Consider the following 26,973-nt stretch of genomic DNA (forward strand, 5'->3'; position numbering starts at 1 on the left):
TAAGGCTGTAAAGTGCCCCAGAAGATCGAAATCACTGGGAATGGAGCAGCAGGATAAAGACACATCAGAGATTTATAGAATTATCGCAGCACAGAAGGAGGCCATTCGGCCCGTCCTGACTGTGTTGGCCCACTGAAGGGACAATTTACCTCATGCCACGGCCCTGCCTTTGCCCCATAGCCCCGTAATTAACCAAGATTAAACAAGTCTGAAGCAAGATTTGTATGAAAGATGATGTTTACGCGAAGCGGTCGCAAAAAAAAAGAAAATCAACTGGTTCACGCAGTGAATCGAGGGAGGATGCAGCACAATGTACCCACGCAGGTCATTGAGGTTCCCGAACGGCCATCAGCCGTCTGCATGCAGTGTTTAGTGGGCCCTGGGGGAGGGGAGGATGGAACCATTTGGGACACAGCACAGGGCGGGAGGCCACCCCTCCCCCACTCTCCTGGTGACACAAAGGACTCACCTTGGACTGTCCATACCTGGACAGGGCGGGGTCAAGGTGCAGGAAGCTGCAAGCTGGTAGGTTGAGCTGTGAACTGGGCGGAGTTGGGGGTTTGAGTGACAGGTCTGGGGCTATATCAGAGCAGACACAGTCACTGCTTCCCCCTTTTCCTCGCGGATGTTTGACTGGAATCGTTTTGGTAAGTGTTTCTAAACTCTGTCGCACTATCCCGGGAATGGAGGTGGTTTGGAGGTTGTTGTGAGTGTTAGATTATATTGTTTCTCCTCATTCTTCCCGCTTCTCCCACTCCCAGTTCCAGACTGCAGGTACCAGTGATTCTGGATGCGAGACAGTTCTTTTTATCCGTTTTCTGTTTATCTGTGTAGTCTGCAAATCTGTTTGTCTTCCTATATTTTACTGCAGTTCTACACCTCCCTGGCTCTCACTGCGCCATTGTTGCCACCTGCAGATTACGACGAGCGACCTTGGATTAGAAAAATAGACAATCGAGCGGTTTCTGGAGCACAGAACATTGTGGGAACATTGACCGCCATTTGTCAACGGCTTTCACTGAGAGTTTTCGTTCAGTCTGAAGGCAGGTCAGTGACCTGAGCCCCTTGCTCGGTTTCTTAATCGTTTTTTTCTGCCTGACCTGCTGGATATTTAAAGCATTTTACATTTTAATTTCAGATCCAACATTGCAGTTTTGCTTTCGTTTTACTGTTTTATAGAACCGAGTCTTGAAACACAGATAAAATCAAAAGACTGCTGGGAAATTGCTGAGCCCGAGGACTTTGGAACCCAGTCGGGCTCAGCAATTTCTAGTGTGAGACAGGCAAGGGAGGTAGATTCTGGGTGAGATCAGTTTGCTAAACGGACACTATCCATTCAACTTAAGAGTATTGTTTTAGTAACAAGTATTTCTGTCGTGAATTTGTATCGAAGATTTTTTGTTAACTCCATTCTTGGTATTTGGGTGTCACTAACAAGACCAGCAGATATTGTTAACCCCCAGTTGTCTGTTACAAATGCAAAAAGTGCTTGAAAAACTCAGCAGGTCTGATAGCATCTGTGGAGAGAAAGGCAGAGTTAACGTTTCCGTATGAGTCTTCAGAGCTAAAGGGAAGTAGAAATGTGGTTAAATATGTACTGTTTAAGGGGAGGGGTGGTGGGTGGAACAGGTGAAACAGATAGAAGGCCAGTGATAGGTGGAGGTAAGGGAGAGATTGCAAAGATGTCATAAGCAAAAGGTCAAAGAGTTGTTAACAGTGGTGGCACTGGCTAAAGGAGGTGCTAATGGTGACATTAAGAGTGGAATGTAGAATATGATAATGGCTGGACTAGGGTAAGCACTCTGCAAAGTGAAAGATGGTCCGAGTGGGGGTGGGGTGGTGGGGGGGGAGGGGATGGTAGTGTGGAAAAAAATCGAATATAGTCTGAAAGCTAGGGATAAAACAATGAATAAAAATTGAAGTAAATTTAAAAAATAATAATAATGTAAATAAGTGGGGAAAAAATTAAATTGAAAAATAAAAATGAATATAGAAAAAAGGTGGATCAAAAATGGGTGGGGAGGGAGGAGTGAGTTCATGATCTGAAGTTATTGAACTCAATATTAAGTCTGGAAGGCTGTAAAGTGCATAATCGGAAGGTGAGCTGCTGTTCCTCCAGTTTATGTTGAGCTTCACTGGAACATTGCAGCAGGCCAAGGACGGAGATGTGGGCATGAGAGCAAGGTGGAGTGTTGAAATGGCAAGCGACAGGGAGGTCTGGGTCTTGCTTGCGGACAGACTGAAGGTGTTCCGCAAAGAGGTCACCCGTCTGCGTTTGGTCTCTCCAATCTAGAGGAAACCGCATTGGGAGCAAGGAATGCAGTAGACTAAATTGAGGGAAGTGCAAGTGAAGTGTTGCTTCACTTGAAAGGAGTGTTTGGGCCCTTGGACAGTGAGGAGGGGGGAAGTAAAGGGGCAGGTGTTGCACCTTCTGTGGTTGCATGGGAAGGTGCCGTGGGAGGGGGCGTTGAGGTGTAGGGGGTGATGGCGGTGTGGACCAGGGTCTCCCGGAGGGAACAGTCCCTATGCAATGCTGACAGGGGGGTGAAGGGAAGGTGTTTGGTGGTAGCATCATGCTGGAGTTGGCGGAGAGTGTTCCTTTGAATGCGGAGGCTGGTAGGGTGAAAAGTGAGGTCAAGGAGGACCCTATCATGGTTCTGAGAGGGAGAGGAAGGCATGAGGGCAGAGGCATGGGAAATGGGTCAGATACAGTTGAGGGTCCTGTCAACCGCCCTGGGTGGGAAAACCCGGTTATGGAAGGAAGACATGTCAGAGGAATGGTTTTGCAAAATGGCATCATTGGATCAGATATGATGGAGGCAAAGGAACTGAGAGAATGGGATGGAGTCCTTACAGGAAGCAGGGTGTGAGGAGCTGTAATTAAGGTAGCTGTGGGAGTCGGTGCGCTTGTAATGGATATTGGTGAACAGTCTATCACCAGAAATTGAGACAGAGAAGTCAAGGAAAGGAAGGGAAGTGTCAGTGATGGACCACGTGCAAGTGATGGAGGGGTGGAAATTGGAAGCAAAATTGATAAAAAAAAAATTTCCAGGTCCGGACAAGAGCATGAAGCAGCACCAAAACTGTCATCGATGTACCAAAAAAAGAGTTGTAGGAGGGGGCCTGAGTAATACTGGAACAAGGAATGTTGCACATACCCCAAAGGGACAGGCATAACTGGGGCCCATGCGGGTACCCGTAGCCATACCTTTTATTTGGAGGAAGTGAGCCAAGTTTAAGGAGAAATTGTTCAGTGAGAGAACTAGTTCAGCCAGACGGAGGAGAGTAGTGGTGGATGGGGGTTGTTCGGGCCTCTGTTCAAGGAAGAAGCGGAGAGCCCTCAGACCATCCAATCCCTCTACACCTCCATCCCCCAACAACTCTGAAGAGTCATACGGACTCGAAACATTAACTCAGTCTTTCTCTTCACAGATGCAGCCAGACCTGCTGAGTTTTTCCAGCGTTTTTTGTTTTTGTTTCAGATTTCCAGCATCCACAGTATTTTGCCTTTATCCCAGTTGTGTGTTGATCAGGTGTTGGTGGACCTTATTCCTGAACCGCTGCAGTCATTGTGGTGAGGTGCTCCCACGATGCTGTTTGGTAAGGTGTTAAAGGATTTTCACTCAGTAATGATATATGTCCAAATTAACGACAACTTGTATTTATTTAGCACCCTGGGTAAAATAAAACCTTCCAATGTAGTTCATAGGAATATTATTGTGCAATATTTAGTATTGAGGCACATAAGGAGACATCAGGGCAGATTATCAAAAGCTTGGTCATAAGGTAAGTTATAAGAAGAGTCTTAAAGGATGAGAGAGAGTCAGAAAGGTGAAAGGACGGAATTCCAGAGCTTATGGCTTGGACATCTGAAGGCACGGTCATCAATGGTGGGTCAATTAAATCAGGGATGCTCAATAGGCCAGAACTAGATTAGCCCAAATATCTGGGAGGGATGTAGGTTGGAGGATATTATAGAGATAGTGAGGGTCGTGACACTGAAGGATTTCAGAACAAGGTTGAGAATTTGAACATTGGGGTTCTGCTTAACCAGCAACCTATTTAACTCAGTGAGCACAGGGTTGTTGCATGAACGAGATCTGGTGCAAGTAAAGACTTGGTATGCAGAGTTTTGAATGACTCCATCTTTACGTGGGCAAATCAAAATAGTTCAGTTTAGAGGGAACAAAGAAATGGATGAGTTTCAGCAGCAGATGAGCTGAGGCAGGAGTGCATTTAGGCAAAGTTACTGAAGTGGAAAGAGACAATCTTAGTGATATGTGGTCAGAAGCTTGGGGTGAAGTGTGACACCAAGATTGTGAACAGTCTAGTTCAGCCTCAAAGAGATGGCATTGATGGCTAGGGAGTGGAGTTTTTGGCGGGGACTGAAGACAATGGCTTCACTCTTCCCAATATTTGAATGGGGGAAATTTCTGTTCATCCAGTACTGGATGTCAGACAAGTCAGGACGGTGTGTGACTTGGAGGTGATGGTGTTCACATACACATGCTACCCTGGGCCTTCGATGTGATAGAGGATGAGGGTTTTGAGATTTTGTCAAAGAGCTGTTAGAGGTTTAGATATATTCAATCGCTCTCCTTCTGCCCCCCATTCTCCCACCTCCCTCCCTCTTTCCTCCCACAGATTCTGGAGTTTTATATAGGTCCTGGCCACTTGGCAAGTTTCCTTCCCTGAAGGACATTAGTAGACAATTGTGTTTTTACAGCAATCAGCAGCTTTCATGGGCACTTGTTCCTAGTGCTGGCCCCACAAATTACCGGATTCATTCAGATCAGCTTCACAACCTGCCTTTGTGTTTTTGTGGGTTCTCTCTCACTCACCTTTGTTTGTTTTAAACTATTTTCACAGGGTTTGCAGTCCGGAATCCCAAACCCAACATCACATCAGGATTTGAGGGTGTCGCCCAATTTATCGTAACCCAAATATCATCAGATTTTAAATATGGAAGTTAAAAGCACCATTCACGGTGGAGAGAAACTGTACACATGCTCTTTTTGTGGACGAGGCTTCAGCCGATCATCTGACCTGTCGAAACACAAGCGCAGTCACACTGGAGATAATCCATGGAAATGTGGGGACTGTGGAAAGAGGTTCAATTATCCATCCCAGCTGGAAATTCATTGGCGTTCTCACACTGGAGAGAGGCCTTTCACATGTTCAGTGTGTGAGAAGGGATTTTCTGATTCATCCACCCTACAGAGACACCTGCGAGTTCACACTGGGGAGAAGCCATTCACCTGCTCTGAGTGTGGGAAGGGATTCGCTCAGTTGTCCACCCTGCTGACTCACCAGCGAGTTCACACAGGGGAGAGGCCATTTACCTGCACTGTGTGTAAAAAGGGATTTGCTGATTCATCTACTCTACTTAAACATAAGCGATTTCACACTGGGGAGAGGCCATTCACCTGCTCCGAGTGTGGGAAGGAATTCACTCAGTCATCCCATCGGCTGAGACACCAGCGGGTTCACACTGGGGAGAGGCCATTCATCTGCTCCACGTGTGGAAAGGGTTTTTCTGATTCAACTACCCTACTGGGTCACCAGAGAGTTCACACTGGAGAGAGGCCATTTACCTGCTCCGACTGTGGGAAGGGATTCACTCAGTCATCCCATCTGCTGTCACACCAGCGAAATCACACTGGGGAGAGGCCGTTCATCTGCTCCGAGTGTGGGAAGGGATTCACTCAGTCATCCCATCTACTGAGACACCAGCGTGTTCACACTGGGGAGAGGCCGTTTACCTGCTCCGAGTGTGGGAAGGGATTCACTCAGTCATCCACCCTGCTGAGACACCAGCGAGTTCACACTGGAGAGAGGCCATTTACCTGCTGCGAGTGTGGGAAGGGATTCATTCGATCATCCCACCTGCTGAGACACCAGCGAGTTCACAAGTAACTGCTTGGCTTGGATTTAGTTCCTAATGATCTTCTTGTCTGAAGCATAGTCAGTGGAGTGTGTTTCTTCTGATGTTAATAAACTCCAGTCCAGTTACAGATTCTGTATAAAATTCAAATAAATCAGCTTTATGTTAAACACAGTGTGTTGAGTCTTTTTAAGATCTCTACCACAAGTTTCTTCCTTTTAAAGGTCTCTGCCTCTTCTCTGTCTCCTCTATCCTCACCTCAAACATGTGTGAGGAGCTCATGGTGCTTGTTTGTCACTAAGATTCAGACAACCCGATCAGCTGCATCTGCTGCTTCCCTCACCTCCACTAGCCCAACGGGCAAATTGTCTCTAAAGATTCCCCCTTGTCAGAGCCCTGAACTCACATGTTTCTCCCCATCTCCTCTCATATTCTCTCAAAGCTCTCTGTGTGCACCACCTGCTCCCTCGACTCTATTCCTACAAAACTACATACCACTGAACTTCCCCATGCTTGCTGACATTGTCAATGGTTCTCTTTTCAGGTACTGTCCCTCTCTCCTTTAAATCTTCCACTATTACAACTGTCCTTAAATAAAAACAAACTCTTCACTCCTCCATCTTTGCATGCTGTCGCCCCATCTTCAGCCTCACTTTCCTTTCAACGAACCTTAAACGTTTTGATATCTCCCAAATCCGTGTCCATCTTTCACAGAACTCCAGATTTGAATCCCTCCAATCAGGTTTCTGCCCCACCACAGTTCCAAAACAATTCCTATCAAAGCCACAAATGACATCATTTGCAGCTGTGACAAAGGTAATCCTTCCCTTCTGGTCCTTCGCAACCTGTCTCACCTTCTGGGAGCGGAGACAGGCAGACATGCGAGGGACACCTCTACTCGGGCAGTGGGCTGAGTTTGAAAACAATCCAAGAGTGACATCAGAGGGAAACTGTAAGTTCATTGGTTGATGAGAAGCTGCTATTAGGGAGTGTGTTTAAATAGCTTAGAACTAGAAAAACGTTTCATTTATAAAGAAGTAGTTACTTGGATTTCAGTAAGGAACAGTAGCAATAGGGAATTAAATTTAAATCAAGTCAAAGTGAAATTGTGTACTTAAGTAAACCAAAGCAAGATGAAGTTAGCGGAAGTGTAGTAACATTACGTTTCTAGTAATTTATTCTACTTACTCTAAGTCTAATAAATTAGAAGGAAATAAAATTGGCAACAGGAAGTAGTAATGAGACGAGAAGGCAGGAGAAACAAAGCAGAGCATTGAGTATGCTTCGAATACGGAATTATGTCAAAAAGACAAAGTTAAGGGCTCTCTACCTGAATGCGTGCAGCACTTGCAATAAGGTAGATGATCTAAATGCACATAGAGAGGTAAATGGGTATGGTATTATTGCCATTATGGAAACATGGCTGCATGGTGACCAAGACTAGGAACTGAATATTCAAGGATATTCGACATTCAGAAGGACAGGCAAGAAGGGAAAGGAGGTGGAATTGTGCTAATAAGGGATGAGATCAGTGCAGTAGTAAGGGAGGATCTCAGTTCAGAAGAACAATGTGTGGAATCTGTTTGGGTGGAGCTAAGAAACAGCAAAGGGCAGCACAGACATTGGTTGGAGTTGTTTATAGGTCACCAAATAGTAATGGCAATGTATTAATCAGGAGATGAGAGAAGCATGTAGCATAGGCAATACAGAAATCATGGGTGACTTCAATCTGCATATAGACTGGGTAAACCAATTGAGCACTAATGCGGTGGAAGACGAGTTTCTGGAATGTGCTGGGGATGGTTTTCAAGAGCAATATGTTGAGGAGCCAACTAGAGGATAGGCTCTTTTAGATCTCACATTATGTAAGGAAATAGGACTAATTAATAATCTTGTTCTTAAAGAACCTTTCAGGATGAATGAATACAACTTTGCAGTATTTTATATTATGTTTGAAAATGTGGTCGTTCACTCTGAAGCAAGGGTGCTCAAGATGAGTGAAGGAAATCATGAAGGCATGAGTGACAAATTGGCTGACATAGAATGGGAAAATACATTAAAAGGTACATAGGCAATATATAGTCGTAAAAGAATAATTAAATAGTTTACAGCACATACACGCTTCTTCAAGGTGCAAAACCCCCAAAAGGTCACTCAACCATGGCTGACAAAGGAAGTTAAGGATTGTATGAGATTTAAAGAAAAGGCTTATAAAGTTGCAAGAAGTAGTTGTAAACCTGAGGATTGGGAGGTTTTTTAAGAATACAGCAAAGGCAATTGGTAAAGAAAGGGAGAGTAGCAAATGTATGCAATCTAGAAAAAGATGAAAACAGACTCTAAAAGCTTCTATATGTATGGATTAGGCAAATGTGGGTCCATTGCATGCAGAGTCAGGAGAATTCATGATGGAGAATAGAGAAATAGCAGAGAAACCAAATGATAAATTTGTGTCTGTCTTCACTGAGGAAGATACAGGAAATCTCCCAAATTTCGAGATCCAAGGGACTAGGGAGAATAAGGAGTTGAAGGACATTAGTATATGTAAGTATGGGATTGAAAGTTGATAAGTCACCGGGACCTGATATTCTCCATCCTGGAGTGTTGAAAGAGGTGGCTATAGAGATAGTGGATGCATTGGTGAAATCCTATAGATTCTGGAATTGTTCCTCAAGATTAGAAGGTAGCAAATGTCGCCTCATTATTAAAGAAAGGAGAGAGAGAGAAAAAAGAACTACAGACCTGTTAGCCTTACACCAGCAGTAGGGAAAATGCTAGAATCTATTATAAAGGATGTGATAAATGGATACTGGGATAATCATGATCTGATTGGGCATGGTCAGCATGGATTTGCGAATGGGAAATAATGTTTGACGAACTTGTTGGAGATTTTTGAGGAAGCTACTAACAAAATTGATAAAGGAGAGTCGATGGACGTAATATACTTGATTTTCAGAAGGCTTTTGTTAAGATCACCGACAGGAGGTTGATTAACAATATAAACGCACATGCGATAGGAGGCAATGTACTGGCATGAATTAAGGATTGGCGAACAGGCAGAAAGCAGAGTATGAATAAAGGGGTAATTCTCACATTGGTAGGCTGTGACTAGTGGAGTACCGCAAGGATCAGTACTTAGGTCCCAGATGGTCACAGTATATATCAATGATTTGGATGTGGGGACCAAATGTAATACTTCCAAGTTCATGGACGATACAAAGCTAGGCTGGAATGTGTGTTGGGAGGAAGATGTAAAGCAGCTACAGGAGGATTTGGACAGACGTAGTGAGTGGGTAAGAACATGACACATGGAATATAATGTGGAAATATGTGAGGTTATCCACTTTGGTAGAAGGAACAGGTGTGCAGAGTATTTCCTGAATGCTAATAGATTAGAAAGTCTAGATGTACAAAGGGACCTTGGTGTCCTTGCCCATAAGTCACTGAAGGCTAGCATGCAGGTGCAGCAAGTTGTTAGGAAGGCGAATGGAATGATAGCCTTTATCACAAGAGGATTTGAGTACAAGAGTAGTGAAGTGTTGCTTCAATTGTATAGAAGCTTGTTTAGATCACACCTGGAGTACTGTGTGCAGTTTTGGTCCCCTTACCTCAGAAGGATATTATTAGAGGGAATGCAACGAAGGTTCACCAGGCTTGTTCCAGGGATGGCGGGGCTGTCTTATGAAGAGAGATTGGGCAAACTGAGCCTGTATTCTCCAGAGTTTCGAAGCATGAAAGGCGATCTCATTGAAACCTACAGAATACTTAAAGAAATAGACAGGGTTGATGCAGGTCAGATGTTTCCCCTGGTTGGGGAGTTGAGAACCAGGGGACAAAATTTCAAAATAAGGGGGAAGCTACTTAGGGCCGAGGTGAGGAGAAATTTCTTTACTCAGGCGGTTGTGAATCTTTGGAATACTCTACCCCAGAGGGCCGTGGAAGCTCAGTCATTGAGTGTGTTTAAGGTAGAGATTGAGATTTCTAATTAACAATAATGTAAAGGGTTATGGAGATAGTGTGGGTAAAAGGTATTGAAGTGTTTGATTGGCCATGATCGTATTGAATGGTGGAGCAGGCTGGACGGGCTGAATGGCCTTTCCTTGTTCCTATGTTCCTATGTCTGCAGTGGGACCCATCCCCCCAGGCCTTGGCTTCCGTGTGATGTTCTGAATGATGACAGTACTAACCTTCTCCCTGTCCTAACCCACCTTCCAGTTCATTTATTGAAACCAGGGACCCTCCTTGTTCTAAGGTAACGGCAAAATACTGCAGTTTTGGAAATCTGAAACAAAAACAAAAAATGTTGGAAAAACTCAGCAGGTCTGATAGCATCTGTGGAGAGAAAGACAGAGATAACATTTCGAGATCGTATGACTTCTTCACAACCTTGTTCTAATGGTGACTTTCCCTGTCTGCCTCGTCATTCCTTGAATTGTCTGTACATCGTTTTAATATGTTCCCATGTTTCACTAACAAATATTGAAATGTCTGCTCCACACCCACAGGGTTTCATCTGTTTAAAGCCACAAACAGAAATGTCCAGTTTTCTCCTGGAGTTTGTGACAAATCAGCTTTCAGAATGATGCAGAGTTTCAGCCAATGAGGGAGAACTGGGCTCAGCCCCGCCCCTCATTCACTCTGATTGGCTGGAGGAACAGCCGCTCCAGCCACTCCCACTGGGTAATCCAGCCGCAAAGATTCACAAAAAGCTAAAAGCTACTGCGGATGCTGCTTGCCATTTTAACACTCCACCCTGTTCTCTTGCCCACATGTCTGTCCTTGGCTTGCTGCATTGATCCAGTGAAGCCCAACGCAAACTGGAGGAACAGCACCTCATCTTCCGACTAGGCACTTTACAGCCTTCCGGGCTGAATATTGAATTCAACAACTTTAGATCTTAAACTCCCCCTCCCACCATCCCCATCCCGTTTCTTCCCCTTCCCTTTTTTTTCAATAATTTATATAGATTCTTCTTTTCCCACCTATTTCCATTATTTTTAAATCTACAACTAATACCTTGTTAGTCTTTCCACCCCACCCCCACTAGAGCTGTACCTTGAGTATCCTGTCTTCCATTCTTAATTAGCACTTTTCTTAGATAATATCACCTCCTTCAACACCTCTTTGATCCTTTTGTCTGTGACATCTTTTGAATATCTGCTCCTATCACTGCTTGCTTGTCCCCACAACCACCCCACCCTCAACTTCTCTCTCCCCCCGCCCCCCACCTTAGACCAGCTTATATTTCACCTCTCTCCTAACGATACGTCAGTTCTGCCGAAGGGTCATGAGGACTCGAAACGTCAACTCTTTTTTTCTCCACCGATGCTGCCAGACCTGCTGAGTTTTTCCAGGTAATTCTGTTTTTGCCTAAGATTCACAAGCCTGGCTCCTGGTAGGAAGAACAGCGTTTAGGAAGATAAATTGGAGAAATTAGGACTGTTTTCATTAGAGAAAAGAAGGTTAGAGGAGATTTGATAGAGGTATTCAAAATCAAGTGAGGGCCAGACAGAGTAGATAAGGAGAAACTGTTCCCACTCATCAAAGGATTGAGAACAGGAGGGCAGTTTTAAAGTGATCAGTAAAAGAATCAACAATTATATGAAGAAAAACCTTTCACGCAGTATCTGGTTATGGTCTGAAATGCTTTGTGTGGGAGTGTGGTGGAGGCAAGTCCAGCTGAAGCATTCTGGAGGGAGTTAGGCTGTTGTCTGAAAAGGAAGAATGTACAGGGTCACAGGGAAAAGGCGGGAGAATAGAACTGGGTGAGTTGCTCATTCAGAGAGCCAGTGCAGACACGATGGGTCAAATAGTCTCCTTCAGCACCAAACCAAATCTATAATGTGGTCAAATTGTTGGTTAATTCTGACAGTCAATCTCTATCAATATGTCTGTAACAGGCCAACACACCATTGTTCTCCCAGTTTTACATTCTAACAGGAAGTTCCAGGTGTTTGTAGCGCTGTGATCTTGTGGTGTGGGCAATAACAGTAAGTCTTCTCTGTCAATCATGTGGAAAGGATCTGATGTATGTAGAATGACATGGTCAGCAAGAAACAGTCTGTGTGAGAGTCAATGGAATATGATTGTGTCATAGTTCAATGATTCCTGATTGCTTACTGAATGAGTCCTATAAGTGAGGGTGAGTTTCTGCTCGCATTGGCATTGCAAAATAAGAGAGACAAGGTCGATCTCCTACCATCAGCATCCTACAATAATGGATATATTGGCCAAGGCTTTATTGAATCTGTTTCGATAAGTTTGCCACAGACTAACACACAGTTGTTCTGCTGTGCTTTATATTTTAATGGAAATTAGCAGACATTTTTACTGTATGAGCTTGTGTAGTGGCGATAATGTCTTCACTCTTCTCTGTTGATCTTATCCAGAAGGGCTGCTATAAAAAGGACTTGGTCCGTAAGATACAGTCACTGTGAGAGTGATAATGAAACATGTGTGTCAAAGTTCAGTGACACCTGATGACTCACCGAGTGAGTGAGTCTGTGAAAATGTAACTGAAATAATCACAGCTCCTGCAGGTAATTCTCTGGCTACAATGAGATTGATAAGAAAGGAATCAGGAGCATGTAGTCCCACCCAGCTGGACACCAGTGGAGAGGCATTGGAGGAGGATGGTTTGGTCAATGGTGTCAAAGACCACAGACAGGCCGAGAAGGACAATGAGGGGGAGGTTACCTTTGTCACATTCACAGAGAGTGTAATCTTTGACTTTGATAAGAGCTGTTTCGATACTGTGGCTGGGACTGAAATCTTATTGCACAGAATGAAACATGGAGTTCCAGGAAAGGTGGGGATGGATTTGGGAGGTGACAAGGATTTTGGAGAGGAAAAGGTGGAGAGAGATGGGGAGATAGTTTGCAAGGGCATTGGGGTGAAAAGTTGTTTTTATTGAGGAGTGAGTGATGATGGCAGGTTTGAAGGAGAGGGGGAGCCCTTCAAAGGAAACAACTTGTGTTTGAGATATTGAAAAGACTCAATGCACTGTGTGTTTAACACAAAACTGATTTATTTGATTTTTATCCAGAATGTTAACCCAAATTACAGGGCTGGAGTTAACTAACAACAGCAGAAACAGACCACCCTGAACAGTGTTCAATCCTGGATGAGATTAACAGCAAAATCCAATCATTGTAGTTACTTGTGAACTCACTGATGGCTCAGCAGCTGGGATGAGGTAGTGAATCTGTTCCCACACTCAGAGCAGGTGAACTGCTTCTCCCCACATGAACACGCTGGTGATTATGCAGGTGGGATGACCGAGTGAATCTCTTCTCACACTCGGAACAGGTGAATGGCCTCTCTCCAGTGTGAACCCGCTGGTGATTCTGCAGGTGGGATGACCGAGTGAATCCCTTCCCACACTCAAAGCAGGTGAACGGCCATTCCCCAGTGTGAACTCGCTGGTGTGTCAGCAGGTGGGATGACCAAATGAATCCCTTCCCACACTCAAAGCAGGTGAACGGCCATTCACCAGTGTGAACTCGCTGGTGTGCAGTGAATTCTGCTGATAGCATGAACCCAGCCCCACAGTGAGAGCATCTGAATGGTCTCTTGTCAGTGTGAACATGTTGATGGGACATCAGTTCCCCAGAACTTTTAGAGCACATCCCACAATCTGGGCATTTATAAGGTCTCTCCCCAGTGTGAACTCTCTCATATCTCAGAACATGGGACAATTGAGTGAATCTCTTCCCCCACTCAGAGCAGGTAAACAGTCTCTCTCCAGTGTGAATTCGCTGGTGTACAGAGAGTTGATATAATTCCCTGAACCCAGTCGCACAGTGAGAGCACCTGAATGGTCCCTCGTCAATGTGAACACGTTGATGGGACATCAGGTTCAAGGAACTTTTATTGCATTTCCCACACTCTGGGCATTTAAAAGGTCTCTCGTCAGTGTGAACTCGCTGGTGTATCAGCAGGTGGGATAACCAAGTGAATCCCTTCTCACAGTCCCCACATTTCCACGTTTTGTCCCCACTGTGAACAGTGCTTTTTCCTTCCATGTTCAAAATCCGAAGATATTCAGATTCCGATAAATTGGGCGATTCCGTCAGATCCTGATGGGATGTTTGGTTTGAGTTCCTTGACTGCAAGTTCTTCCCTTCTAGTACCTTGTGAAATTCATTTAAAACAGAATGAAAGGAGAGAGAGAGAACCCATGAAAACACATAGGCAGGTTGTGAAATTGAGTTGAATGAATCTGGGAATTTGTGGGGCCGGCACGAGGAAAAAGTGACCATGAAAACTGCTGGATTGTCATAAAAACCCAACTGGTTCACTAATGTCCTTCAGGGAAGGGAACCTGCCACCCAGTCTGGGCCTACACAAGACTCTGGTCTCTATGGGAGGGGGGGAGGGGGAGAGAGGAAGAGAGAGAGAGCGAGCGAGAGAGCAAGCGAGAGAGAGAGCGAGAGAGAGCGCGAGAGAGAGCGCAAGAGAGAGAGCGAGAGAGCGAGCGAGAGAGAGCGAGAGAGAGAGCGAGAGAGCGAGCGAGAGAGAGCGAGAGAGAGAGCGAGAGAGAGATCGGAGCAGCAGGCAGGAAATGAGAGGGATGTTATTTGCCTAAAACCCAACCAGAGCTTTGACGAAACCTCCACCTATAGCAGGGGTGGGGAATCCACGGCCCGTGGGCTGGATCTGGCCCGTTGCTCAATTTTATCCGGCCCACAGAATGAGTTCTAAAATTAAAATTAGCTCCGATGTTCTGTGTAGAGTCTGAACACAGCACCAGATCTCTCTATTGCCAAAATGACTTTGTTTTCAGGTTGTCTCAGTCTCTATTTTTAGTGAGCTCTGTACAAACTCATCATGACAGCACGGCTGCTCGTTTGTCTCTGTAACTGACCACGATGCTGCGGGAAAACAATGAAGTCCCGGGTGAACTTTCAGACAGTGTTAGACTTCTGGGTTAGGAAACTCGCCGTCCAATTTCGACAAAAAGAATGGCACCTGGAACGCTGAGAAACATTATGTTTGGCTGTGGTTGCTGTTCTGTGGGAAGAGCTCCAAATCGGCAGATGACAAGTTGACAATGTAGTTCTATGTACTAAAGCTCCAGCCACAATGTTCATTTTTATGTGTGTGTGGCCCGCAACTGATTTTGTCTATGTGTGAATGGCCCGTGATAAGAAAAAGGATCCTCACCCCGACCTGGAAGTACGAGGGTAGCAGGTGTATGTGAACACTATCACCTCCAAGTTCCCCTCCAAGTCAAACACCGTCCTGACTTGTCTGACATCCAGTACTGGATGAGCAGAAATTTCATCCATTTAAGTATTGGGAAGACTGAAGCCATTGTCTTCAGCCCCCACTACAAGCTCAATCCCGAGCCAACGATTCCATCCCTCTCCCTGCCAACCAGACAGTTCACAACCATGGTGAAATATTTCACCCCAAGATGAGCTTCCAGCCACATATCCACATCATCACCAAGACCGTCTATTTCCACCTCAGCAATAAAAACAGAAAATGTTGGAAATACTCAGCAGGTCAGGCAGCATCTGTGAAGAGAACGAGAGTTAATGTTTCAGGTTCTGATGAACCTTGCTCAGAACTGGGGAAAGATAGAAATGTAATAGGTTTTGAGTCAATGAAAGGGGGATTGTGAGGAAAGAACAAAAGGGAAGGTCTGTGATTGGGTGGATCCACCTCAGTAACATCGCCCGGCTTTGCCTCTGCCTCAGCTCAACCATTTCTGAAACTCTCATCCATTCCTTTATTCCCTCTAGACATGACGATGCTGACACTTTCCTATCCAGCCTCCCACATACAAACTCCATAAACCTGAGATCATCCAAAACTTCACTCTCTGTATCACAGAGTTGTTTGAGCAGTGAAGACCATTCGGCCCTTCCTGTCGGTGCCAGCTCTCCAAATGAGCAATTCACTTAGTGCCAATCCCTCACTTTCTCCCTGTAACCCTGCACATTCTTCATTTTCAGGTATCATCCAATTTCCTCTTGAATACCTAAATTGAAGCTGCCTTCACCACACTCTCAGAAAGCATATCTTAACCACTCGCTGTGTGAAAAAGTTTCTCCTCATGTCTACATTGATTCTTTTTTTCTTAAATCTGTGCTCTCTTGTTCTCGATCCTTCTACCAATTGGAACAGTTTCTCCCTCTCCACTCTGTCCAGACCCCTCAGATTTGAAGATGTATTCAAAATCATAAGTAAGTCTCACTCCCACATCACCACTCTGCTCATTGAGGCTCCCAGTGAAGCAACACCTCAATTTTAAAATTCTCATCCTTGTTTTCAAATCCCTCAACTGTTTCTCCCTCTGTTTTTTCCAGTCCCTGGGATGATTGAAATCTTTTCCCACAGACAGAACAGACAAACCTTATTCCTTCCACATTCAATGCTGATGATAGTCACATCCCGATGAACGGAGTGAATCTTTCAGTTCTTGATGTGATTCTTGAATTGAGTTTCCCGTCTGTTAATCCTCCCTTTCCTATGTCCTGTAATAGAAATTTACAACAGCCATCACTGTCTGTCCAGGATAGAAATTGAGAAGAGACAAACATTTCTATTGGTTTGAGATTGCTGTGTGTAAATCCTCCCCTTCTAAACCCCTGAAAAAGGCGTTTCCAAAATCCATCCCTGTCAGTCCAGGATAGAAATGCGCAACATTTTCTCCTCCTGCTACCTGGACCAGGATGACCGCGCATGCGCCCTGCTGCACAGCCGCACCCCCGGGCCGAGGAGATGGAGATTCAGCCATTTCCGGTCTGTTCGCTGCAAACGCGGGACTGTTAGTTTCTTATTAAGACTCTGCGGCCTGAACCAAGTGTTTATTAAGCCTCCCTGCCTACTCCGCTGGCTCCATTCCTCCCGCCCACCCACTAACTCTATTATTCTGCTCCAGTCGCCATTTTCTAACCCACTCTCTGCGGCTCCAGTCACAGGACAGCCCAGAGCCCGCAATGCGCAGGTGCCAAACACACTCCGCCATGCGCATGCGTAAGACCCTGGCGCTCTGGATAGGGCACATTCTGTCCCGCATTGAATGCTGGGTGGGAGGACGTTATTGCATAAACAATAAATTTTGATAATCCGATGGCGTAGCTGCCCCTGCAATGAGGATAGGGCACATTCTGTGTCGCTCCGAATGCTGGGTAATAGTCCCGCCATGGAAAAGAGAGTGTTGAATAAATAATTATGTTTTGTGATTTGATTGCGATGGAACCATACGGGCAAGACATAAAATGATTAAATCCCTTGATTGACAAACCGAACTGCACACGGCCTGCACCATAGTTCTGTCCTGAATGTAATTACCAGCAGTTAGATGTGAACTCACTGGAACCTCAGCAGATCGGGTGAACATTTGATTTTTTTCCCCCCAGACAGGGGACATTTCAACTACGTCTTGCCATTATGAATGTGCTGATTATGAGTGAAATGCTTTGAAATTTTAAAGATGGATTGTTAATATAGATAAAGGGCAATAATGAATCAAATGGGTTTTTATGACAATGATCATCACCTTTACTGACACTGGCTGTCAATTACACACTTTGATTGATTCGTTGAATTTAAATTCCAACAGCTGTGATCCTGATTCCCAACCAGAAAATGCTGAAAGTACTCAGTGGTCATGCCGAGGCTGTGGAAAGAAAAACAGTTAATAGTTCAGGTCACTGAACTTCAAACAGAGCTGGAAAATAAATTAGTGATTCAACCGATTTTAGGAAAATACACAGACGGGGAAATGAGGGGAGGGAGGAGAACAAAAGAGAAGGTTTGTGATTGGATGAATTCAGGAGAGATGAAATAACAAAAGGGATGATGGTACAAGACAAAAACTATGGTAATGGATGAGTAAATAAACAAAAGGTAGGAGAGTCATTCTGTACCTGTTGTCTATTTCTGATCTGATTTGAAATGTGTTGCTTTGCTGTTGACCCATATGCCTTCTATCCCACACTGAAAACTCTTAATCCTTCTCCACCAGAGGTTTTATTGAGCAAACACACGCAATCATACAAGAAAAGTCTCATCATTTTTAAACATTGAAATACCAAAATATAGAAATATTTACGACCCAGAAGGTGGCCATTCAATCCATCATGTCCATGTTGGCAGAAAAAGAACAAGCTGAAGAAGGGTCATTTAGACTCGAAACATCAGCAGAAACAGACCACCATGAACATGGTTCAGTCCTGGATGTGATTAACAGCAAAATCCATTCCCTGTCCTTACTCATGAGCTCGCTGGTGTTTCAGGGGGCTCGATGACTGAGTGAGTCACTTCCCACATTCAGATCAGGGGAATGCTCTCTCTCCATTGTGAATGCGCTGGTGCACAGTGAGGTTAGATGATTGCCTGAACCCAGTCCCGCAGTGAGAGCACTTGAATGGTCTCTCGTCAGTGTGAACTCACTGGTGTGTCATCAGGGTGGATATTTGAATGAACTCCTTCCCACACTCGGAACAGGGGAATGGCCTCTCCCCAGCGTGAGTGCGCCAATGAGTTTCCAGCCTAGAAATGTAACTAAATCCCTTCCTACCATCCCCACATTACCACAGTTGCTCCCCGGTGTGATGGCGCATATGGTTAAACAGGTCAGATGATCGGATGAAGCCTCATCCACACACAGAAAATGTGTACGGTTTCTCCCCACTGTGAACGGTGCTTTTTCCTTCCATGTTCAAAATATGATGATATTCAGTTTACGATTATTTGGGTGACTCCAACAGAACCTGGTGCAATGTTTGGTTTCAGTTTATCGACTGCAAATCCTCTCCTTCTAATACCCTGTGAAATTGAGTTAAAACAGAAAAAAGGAGTGAGAGAGAACCCACAAAAACACAAAGGCAGGTTCTGAAATTGAGCTGAATGAATCAGTAATTTGTGGAGCTGGCACAGGGGAAAAGTGGCCATTAAAGCTGCTGGATTGTCATAAAAACACTGGTTTATTAATGTCCTTCAGGGAAGGGAACCTGCCACCCGGTCTGTGCCTACACAGGACTCTGGTCCATGTGGAAGGAGAGAAAGATGGAGAATGGGAAATGGACTATGCGCATCTATAACTCAACAAGAATGTTGACAGAATCGTCCCAGCTCAAAGCCCACACCAGCCAGAATACAAGGGCAGTGGGTGCGTGGGAAAACCATCATCTCCAGGAAACATACTAGAGAGTTCACAGTGGGGAGAGGCCATTCACCTGCTCCGTGTGTGAGAAGGGATTTAACTGATCAACTGTTGAGAAATCAGCGAGTTCACAAGTGACAGCAGGGGTTCGATTCTGCTGTTATTGCTGCTCTTAATCACATCCAGGACTGAACCATGTTTATCCTGACAGTGGGGGTTTGTTTCTGCTGATGGTAACAATCCCTGTAACTGCAGTAGAGTTATATATTCTGGCAATCAGATTACTTTCCTTTTTAAAATTTACTCTTCAAATTAAGTACCTTTCTTCTGCCTGTTCTCAAGGTTTCGAAAGATGGAACCAAACTGCGATTTACTTGAACAAAAACAAAAATACCTGGAAAAACTCAGCAGGTCTGACAGCATCTGCAGAGAGGGATACAGTTAACGTTTTGAGTCCAAATGGTTCTTCATCAGAACTAGGGAATAATAGAAAAGACGTGAAATATAAGCTGGTTTAAGGGGGGAAGAGGGGGTGGGTGGACACAGGTAGAGCTGGATAGAGGGCCAGTGATAGGTGGAGATTGCCAAAATATGTCATAGACAAAAGGACAAAGAGATGTTGACGGTGGTGATACGAGCTAAGAAATGTGCTAATGGGGACATTAAGGGTAGAAAGCAGGATGAGCAAGGGACAGATAGTGGGGATGGGGTGGGGAGGAAATCAAAAAGGCTAAAAGGTAGAGATAAAAAAGTGGATGGAAATACATTTAAAAATAATGGAAATAGGTGGGAAAAGAAAAAGAAAAATATATATAAATTATTGGAAAAGGGGGGGATCGGAAAGGAGATGGGGATGGAGGAGAGAGTTCATGATCTAAAGTTGTTGAACTTAATATTCAGTCCGGAAGGCTGTAAAGTACCTAGTCGGAAGATGAGGTTCTGTTTCTCCAGTTTGCGTTGAGCTTCACTGGAACATTACAGCAGGCCAAGGATGGACATGTGGGCATGAGAGCAGAGTGGTGTGTGGAAATAGTACGCGACAGGGAGGTCTGGAGGTCTGGGTCATGCTTGCGGACAGACCGAAGGTGTTCCGCAAAGCGGTCACCCAATCTGCTTTTGGTCTCTCCAATGTAGAGGAAACCGCATTGGGAGCAGCAAATACAGTAGACTAAATTGAGGGAAGTGCAAGTGAAATGCTGCTTCAATTGAAAGGAATGTTTGGGCCCTTGGACGGTGAGGAGGGGAGAAGTAAAAGGGCAGGTGTTGCACCTTCTGCGGTTGCATGGGAAGGTGCCATGGGAGGGGGTTGAGGTGTAGGGGGTGATGCAGAATGAGCAAGTGACAGATAGCCCGAGTGAGGGTGGGGTGGGGGGAAGGGATCGAAATTGGCTGAAAGGCGGGAATAAAACAATGGATGGAAATAAATTCTTTAAATAATAATTGAAATAAGTGGGGAAAGAAAAATATTTAAAAATATATATAATATTTATGTGAAAAAAGGGGTTCGAAGAGGGGGGTGAGGATGGAGGATAGAGTTCATAATTTGAAGTTGTTTAACTTCAAACAGAACTTTAAATTCGACCGCCTTCATCCCGGTCCCGCACCCGTACTGCGCATGCTTCCTTCCAGCCTGGCCCCGCCCCTAATTTACTCCAATTGGCTGGAAGAACAGCCGCGCGCGCACGGTCCTCCAGCCCCCGCCCCCTCCCCTATTGGTCCGTAGCTGTCGTCAATCATTAAGAACTGGAGCATGCGCATACTGTGGAGACAGAAGGTAAGAGCGCTTGAACGAGCCGATTTAAAATGCAGGTTTTACAAAGACTGAGTGCGGATTCAGAGCCGAAAATAAACGCGTAAAGAAAAATGGGGCTGATGGGTGGGCTGGGAGGCTTCATAAACTTCATAAAAAAATTAGTAAAGACAAATGTAGGCCACTTACTGTCCGAAAAAGGAGAATTTATAATAGAAAACAAGGAAATGGCATAGCAATTAAACAACTACTTTAGTTCTGTCTTCACAGAGGAAGACACAAATAACTTCCCAGAAATACAAGGGACCCAAGGGTCCAGTGAGAAGGAGGATTTGAAGGAAATTAGCATTACTAAAACAATCGTGCTGGAGAAATTAATGGAACTGAAAGCTGATAAATCCCCAGGGCACCATAATCTCCATCCCAGAGGACTAAAGGAGGTGACCATGGAAATAGTGGATGCGTTGATTGTCTTCTTCCAAAATTCTGTACATTCTGGTTGAGTCCCAGCAGATTGGAGGGTGGCAAATGTAACCCCACTATTTAACAAAGAAGAGAGGGAGAAAACATGGAATTACAGATTGGTTAGCCTGACCTTGGTAGTAGGGAAAGTGCTAGAGTATGTTATAAAAGATGTGATAATAGGACACTTGGAAAATATCAACGGGGTTAGACAAAGTCAACATGGATTTATTAAAGGGAAATCATGTTTGACAAATGTACTTGGAGTTCTTTGAGGATGTAACTAGCAGGATAGATACGGGAGAATCAGTGGATGTGGTGTATTTGGATTTTGAGGAAGCTTTTGATAAAGTCCCAAACAAGAGGCTAGTGTGTAAAATTAAAGCACATGGGATTGGGGGTAATATATTGACATGGATTGAGAATTGGTTAGCAGACAGGAAAGAGAGAGTAGGAATAAGTGGGTCTTTTTTGGAGTGCCAAGCGGTGATTTGTGAGTTACCACAGGGATCAGTGCTTGGACCCCAGCTATTCACAATATATATCAATGATTTGGATGAGGGAACCAAATGTAATATTTCCAAGTTTGCTGACGACACGAACCTTGGGAATGCGAGCGATGATGAGGGTGTTAAGAGGCTTCAAGGTGATTTAGACACGTTGAGTGAATGGACAAATACATGGCAGGTGCAGTATAACGTGGATAAGTGTGAAGGTATCCACTTCGGTAGAAAAAACAGAATGGCAAAGTATTATTTAAATGGTGATAGATTGGGAAATGTTGATGTTCAAAGGGACCTGCGTGTCCTTGTACACCAATCACTGAAAATAAGCAAGCAGGTGTAGCAAGCAGTGAAGAAGGCAAATGATATTTTGGCATTCATTGCGAGAGGACTTGAGTACAGGAGCAAGGATGCCTTGCTGCTGCTGTACAGGGCCTTGGTGAGACCACATCTGGAGGATTTGTGTGTAATTTTGGTTTCCTTACCTCAGAAAGTATATACTTGTCACAGAGGGAGTGCAGCGAAGGTTCACCAGTCTGATTCCTGGGATGGCAGGATTGGGCCAACAAGGCCTGTATTCATTGAAGTTTAGGAGAATGAGAGGAGATCTCATTGGAATGTGTAACATTCTGACAGGGATGGACAGACTGGATGCCACAATTGTACCTCAACTGAAATTAGTTGAAACCCCCAACGATTACTGCCCTATTGTTTTTGCACTCAGAAATCTGTCTACATATCTGCTCTTCTAACTCCCTTCCACTATTAGAGGGCCTATAGTGCACGCCTATCTGATGTGATTAAAGAGGCAGTGGCAGCATTTATATGAACATGAAAGAGAATAGTAGCAGACTTCAAGAGGATATAGTGAGCCTGGTGAAATGGACAGACTCATAGCAGGATAACTTCAATTTTGTGATATGTGTCGTGATCCATTTTGAATGTTAGACTGAGGAGGGGCAATATGAATGAAATTTTCCAATGTTACAGTGGGTGCATTGAACAGAGAAAGCTGCAGTTTCATTTCTGTCTTGCATTCTATCTCTTTAAGATTCAATTTTGGGCTTTAGCCCTGAAAATTTCATCCTGAAAGCTGTTAACAATTGCTGTAGGGAAATTTGTCAAAAGCATTTTTCCTTCAGGAATTCATGCATTGTGGAAATGTGAATTATCTTTGTAGAAAGAGGATATGCGGGGGTTTGAATGGACATTCCGGTTTTTGGTTCATTAAACTGCAAATTCAGTGATGTCCCTTTGAAATACGCTGGTTACAGCAAGTACCCCGAGACAATTAAAAGATTTCACACTGCCTGGCGAACTGTCAATTCTTCAGAAACATGAAGGAAGCAAAGAAATTGTAAAATACAAAAGGTGAGCTTGCAGCTAACCATTGAATTGAAGGTGTGAGTCTTGTTCAGAATGTGTCACATATTTTTAAACCTGGAAACCTGGGCTGATCCTGAAAGCAGGAATTTATCAAAAGCCACACTGGGCTGCTGCGAATTAAAATACTCTTTTCTCTAAGAATAAAAAAATGAATCTGAAATTTTAAAATATCTCCTGGATGGAATGATTCACTCACTTCTGCTTCCACAAAACCCATGCCATTGTGTGTGTGTGTGTGTGTCTGTGTCTCTGTGTGCCTGTGTCTGTGTGTCCAAAAATTCACTGTAGTTACTAATGCTTTAAGATAACATGATAGAATGCCACATAGGCAGCATTGCAAGCAGTGTAGCATTAGACTGCAAAGGGATACTAAAACCTTAATTGAAAGGGAAAACCTGTGTTAAGATGGAATTCAATGAAGGCAAATGTGAGTTCACCCAATTTGAACTGAGAAAGGATTGAAAGATTACTTCCTTAAATGTCGCAAAGCCTGAAACAGGTCCAAAGAGCCTTGAGGGTCCATCGGTTTGAGTGCAGCGTAGCTTTACCGGGTTGATACCTGGATTCCAAGGGTTAGAATTTAATAGGATCAGGGTGATTTGATACAAGTTGTCAAAATATTAAAAGGACCTTATGGGTTAGATGAGGAGAAACTATTTCCACAGGGTTAGGAATCTTGGACAATGGGGTCATAGTGTAAAAATTAAAGCTTTCAGAAGTGAAGTTGGAAACACTTCCCCATGTAAAGGGCCGTAGAAATTTGGAACTGTCTTCTGGAAATTGCAGTGGATACTGAGTCAATTTTTAGTTTTTAAATATAAGAATGACCTGATCTGATGCTTTCAGAAATCCAGGTATTTTTCGGTACATCTCTGTTACTTGCTGACTGTGTGTGTCCGTGTGTATGTCTGTTCGATTGTGTGTGTGTGTGTGTGTATTTGTGCATCTATTTGTGCATATGTGTATGCATTTGTACCTGTGTGTGTGTGTTTGCGAATCTATTTGTTTGTGCCTGTTTCTGTGTGCGCATGTGTGTGTGTCCGTTTATGTGTGTGCATGTGTATGCCTGTTTCTGTGTGTGTGTTCATGTGTGCGTGTGGGTGACTGTGATTTCTGTGTGTGTGTCTCTGTGTGTGTATTTTGCTCTCTCCGTACCTAAGCATCCACCAACATCATTTCACCATTTTAATTTGGTTCATGTTGGCCATTTTTACACAAAATTCCAGTTTCATCACAGCAAGACTTCCTTAATATTGTACACCAATTTATGAGACAGCGTAGAGGGAGCTTGACCCTCTGTATAACCCTAAGTTGTTCCTGTTATCAAAGTGTTGGATGCGACAGTTTTACTCCGTATCTACTTCAGCGTTATACCTGTCCTGGGAGTGCTTGATGGGGACAGTGTAGAGGGTGTTTTACTCTGTATATTAATCCGTGCTGTACCTGTCCTTGGAGTGTTTGATGGAGGCTGTTTAGCTGGAACTTAACTCTGCACCTAAACCCGTGATGTACGAGGCCTGGAAGTGTTTCGTTGGAACTGTGCATTGGGACCAATATTCTGTGCACAATTATACCTTGTGCCAAAGCTGTCCTTGGAGTATTTGATGGGGACAGCGTAGAGTGAGTTTTCCTCTGTGTCTAGCCCTATGCTGTACCAGAACTGGGAGTGTTCGACCAGGAAAGTGTAGAGGGAGCTTTACTTCATTTCTAACCCGATGCTGTCCCTGTCCTGGAAGTGTATCTGGGGATAGTTCAGACAGTTTGAGCTTTCATCTGTGTCTAACGCGATGCTCAGTCAGTAATGGGAGTTTGTTGGGAGCAGTGTAGACGGAGCTTTACTCTGTTCCTAACCCGTGCAGTACCTCTGTACTGTAAGCAGGGGAACTCACCTTGAATTTGTCAGCCTTGCTTCGTGGAATACTTTTGTATTGGTTGGGAATCTTGACCCAGTGAAATTTTTGCCCCTATTATAAGAATATATATTATAACACCTTCTGGTAACATTAATGTTCCCTGAGTACTGAGTGGAATAAATCATTCCAAAATATATTATTCCTTGGTGATTGTATTGTCTAAATCCAGCTGTGAATTCTCTCCCAGTGTTATTAGTTTTGCACTGACAGGGAGGGGAATAGAATTCCGTCTCCCAGTGATTTTCCAGATTTAACAATTAAAGGTTTTAAATGGAAGCTTTATGAGGGACATTGAGGTGATGGGGCGGGGGGGGGTGGGGTGGGGGGTGGGGGGGGGGGACCTCCCAAATCCAGAGCACGTTTGATGTCAAGGAGCGGACAGGACAGGAGAAGGCAAAATAGGGAAGCTTATATCAGACACTGAAAGCTCACACACACAGGCAAGCACAGGCACAAAACAACACACTCACACATACACATACACTCTCACATGATGGTGCAGCCAATCATTAGGAAGGCAAATGGACTGAGTGTCTTTATTGCCTAAGAGTTGGAGCACATGAGCAAGGAAATGTTTGATGAGGGCAATTTTAGAGGGATTTGCTCTGCAGCTACCCCTTTCTCTGCATACCCTGGGAGTGTTTGATGGGGAAAGTGTGGAGGAAGCTTTACTCTGTATCCAACCCCGTGCTGTACCTGTTCTGGGAGCGTGTAATGGGGACAGTGTAGAGGAAGCTTTACACTGTATCTAACCCCATGTTGTACGTGTCGTGGGGTGTTTGATGCAACAGAGTGGAAGGAAACACTTCCACACGAAAAGGGTCGTAGAAGTTTAGAACTGTCTTCGCAAATTGTAATGGATAGTGAGTCAAATTTTAATTCACAAATCTACGATAGACATGATCTGATTCCTTTCGAAAATCCAAATTTGCCACTGTTCCTCTCTGTCCCTTGCTCAGTGTGTGTGTGTGTGTGTGTGTGTGTGTGTGTCGGTGTCTCTCTGTGTGTGCGTGTGTGTGTCTCTGTGTGTTTGTCCCTGTTGCTCTCTCTGACAGCCTGTAAGTCTTCACATACATCATTTGGCCATTTTAATATGGTTCATTGTGGTTATTTGCACACCAAAGTTCTGTTTCATCACAGCAAGTCTTCCTTAATTTTGTACACCAATTGAAGGGACTTTGTAGGGGGAGCTTGACCCTCTCTATCACACAATCACCGAATCACAGAATCACACAGTGCAGAAGAGGTCCTCCGGCCCATCGAGTCAGCACCGACACGTGAGAAACACCAGACCTACCTACATAATCCCATTTACCAGCACTTGGCCCATAGCCTTGAATGTTTTGACGTGCCAAGTACTCATCCAGATACTTTTTAAAGGACGCAAGGCAACCCGCCTCCACCACCCTTCCAGACAGCGCATTCCAGACCTTCTATAACCCTGTGTTATCCCTGTGCTGCAAGCGTCTGATGGAACAATGAAGAGGAAGGTTTATTCTGTTTCTTACCTCTGCTGTACCTGTCCTGGGCATGTTTGAAAGGGAGATTGCCGAGGGAGCTTCACTCTGTACAGTCCCTGTCCTGGAAGTGTTTGAGAAGCGATTGTAAAGGAAAATTTACTCTGTATCTAACCCTGTGCTGTACCTGGTCTGGATGTGCTTGATGGGGACTGTCCAGAGAGTGATTTATTCGACATCAAGTCCCTTGCGGTTTCTGCTTTGTAAGGGATTGATGGGGAGAGTGTAGAGAGAGGTAACTCTGTGTCTAACCCCATGCTGCACCTGCCCTGGCAGTGTTTCATGGGGGCAGTGTAGATGGAGATTTACTCTGTACATAAACCTGTGCTGTAGCTCTCCAGGGGTTGATTAATGGTGACTCTGTATGGGGAGCTTTAACCTGTATCTAACCCCAAGCTATATCAGCCCGAGTGTTTGAGGATAGAGTGTAGAGAGAGCTTT

General features: G+C 44.4%; 1 protein-coding gene across 1 annotated transcript in view; it reads left to right on the forward strand.

The window, feature by feature from the left end:
* Positions 1-625: 625 nt before the first annotated feature.
* The window catches only part of LOC144698509 (uncharacterized), a 134,340-nt gene continuing 107,992 nt past the window's right edge, over positions 626-26,973 (forward strand). Inside the window, 4 exon segments of the mRNA XM_078570448.1 lie at positions 626-647; positions 1,180-1,283; positions 4,870-5,140; positions 5,729-5,857. Of these exon segments, the coding sequence (XP_078426574.1) occupies positions 626-647; positions 1,180-1,283; positions 4,870-5,140; positions 5,729-5,857 (526 nt within the window).

The sequence above is a fragment of the Cetorhinus maximus genome, chromosome 23 (genome assembly GCF_964194155.1).
Source record: "Cetorhinus maximus chromosome 23, sCetMax3.hap1.1, whole genome shotgun sequence".
Taxonomy (NCBI): domain Eukaryota; kingdom Metazoa; phylum Chordata; class Chondrichthyes; order Lamniformes; family Cetorhinidae; genus Cetorhinus; species Cetorhinus maximus.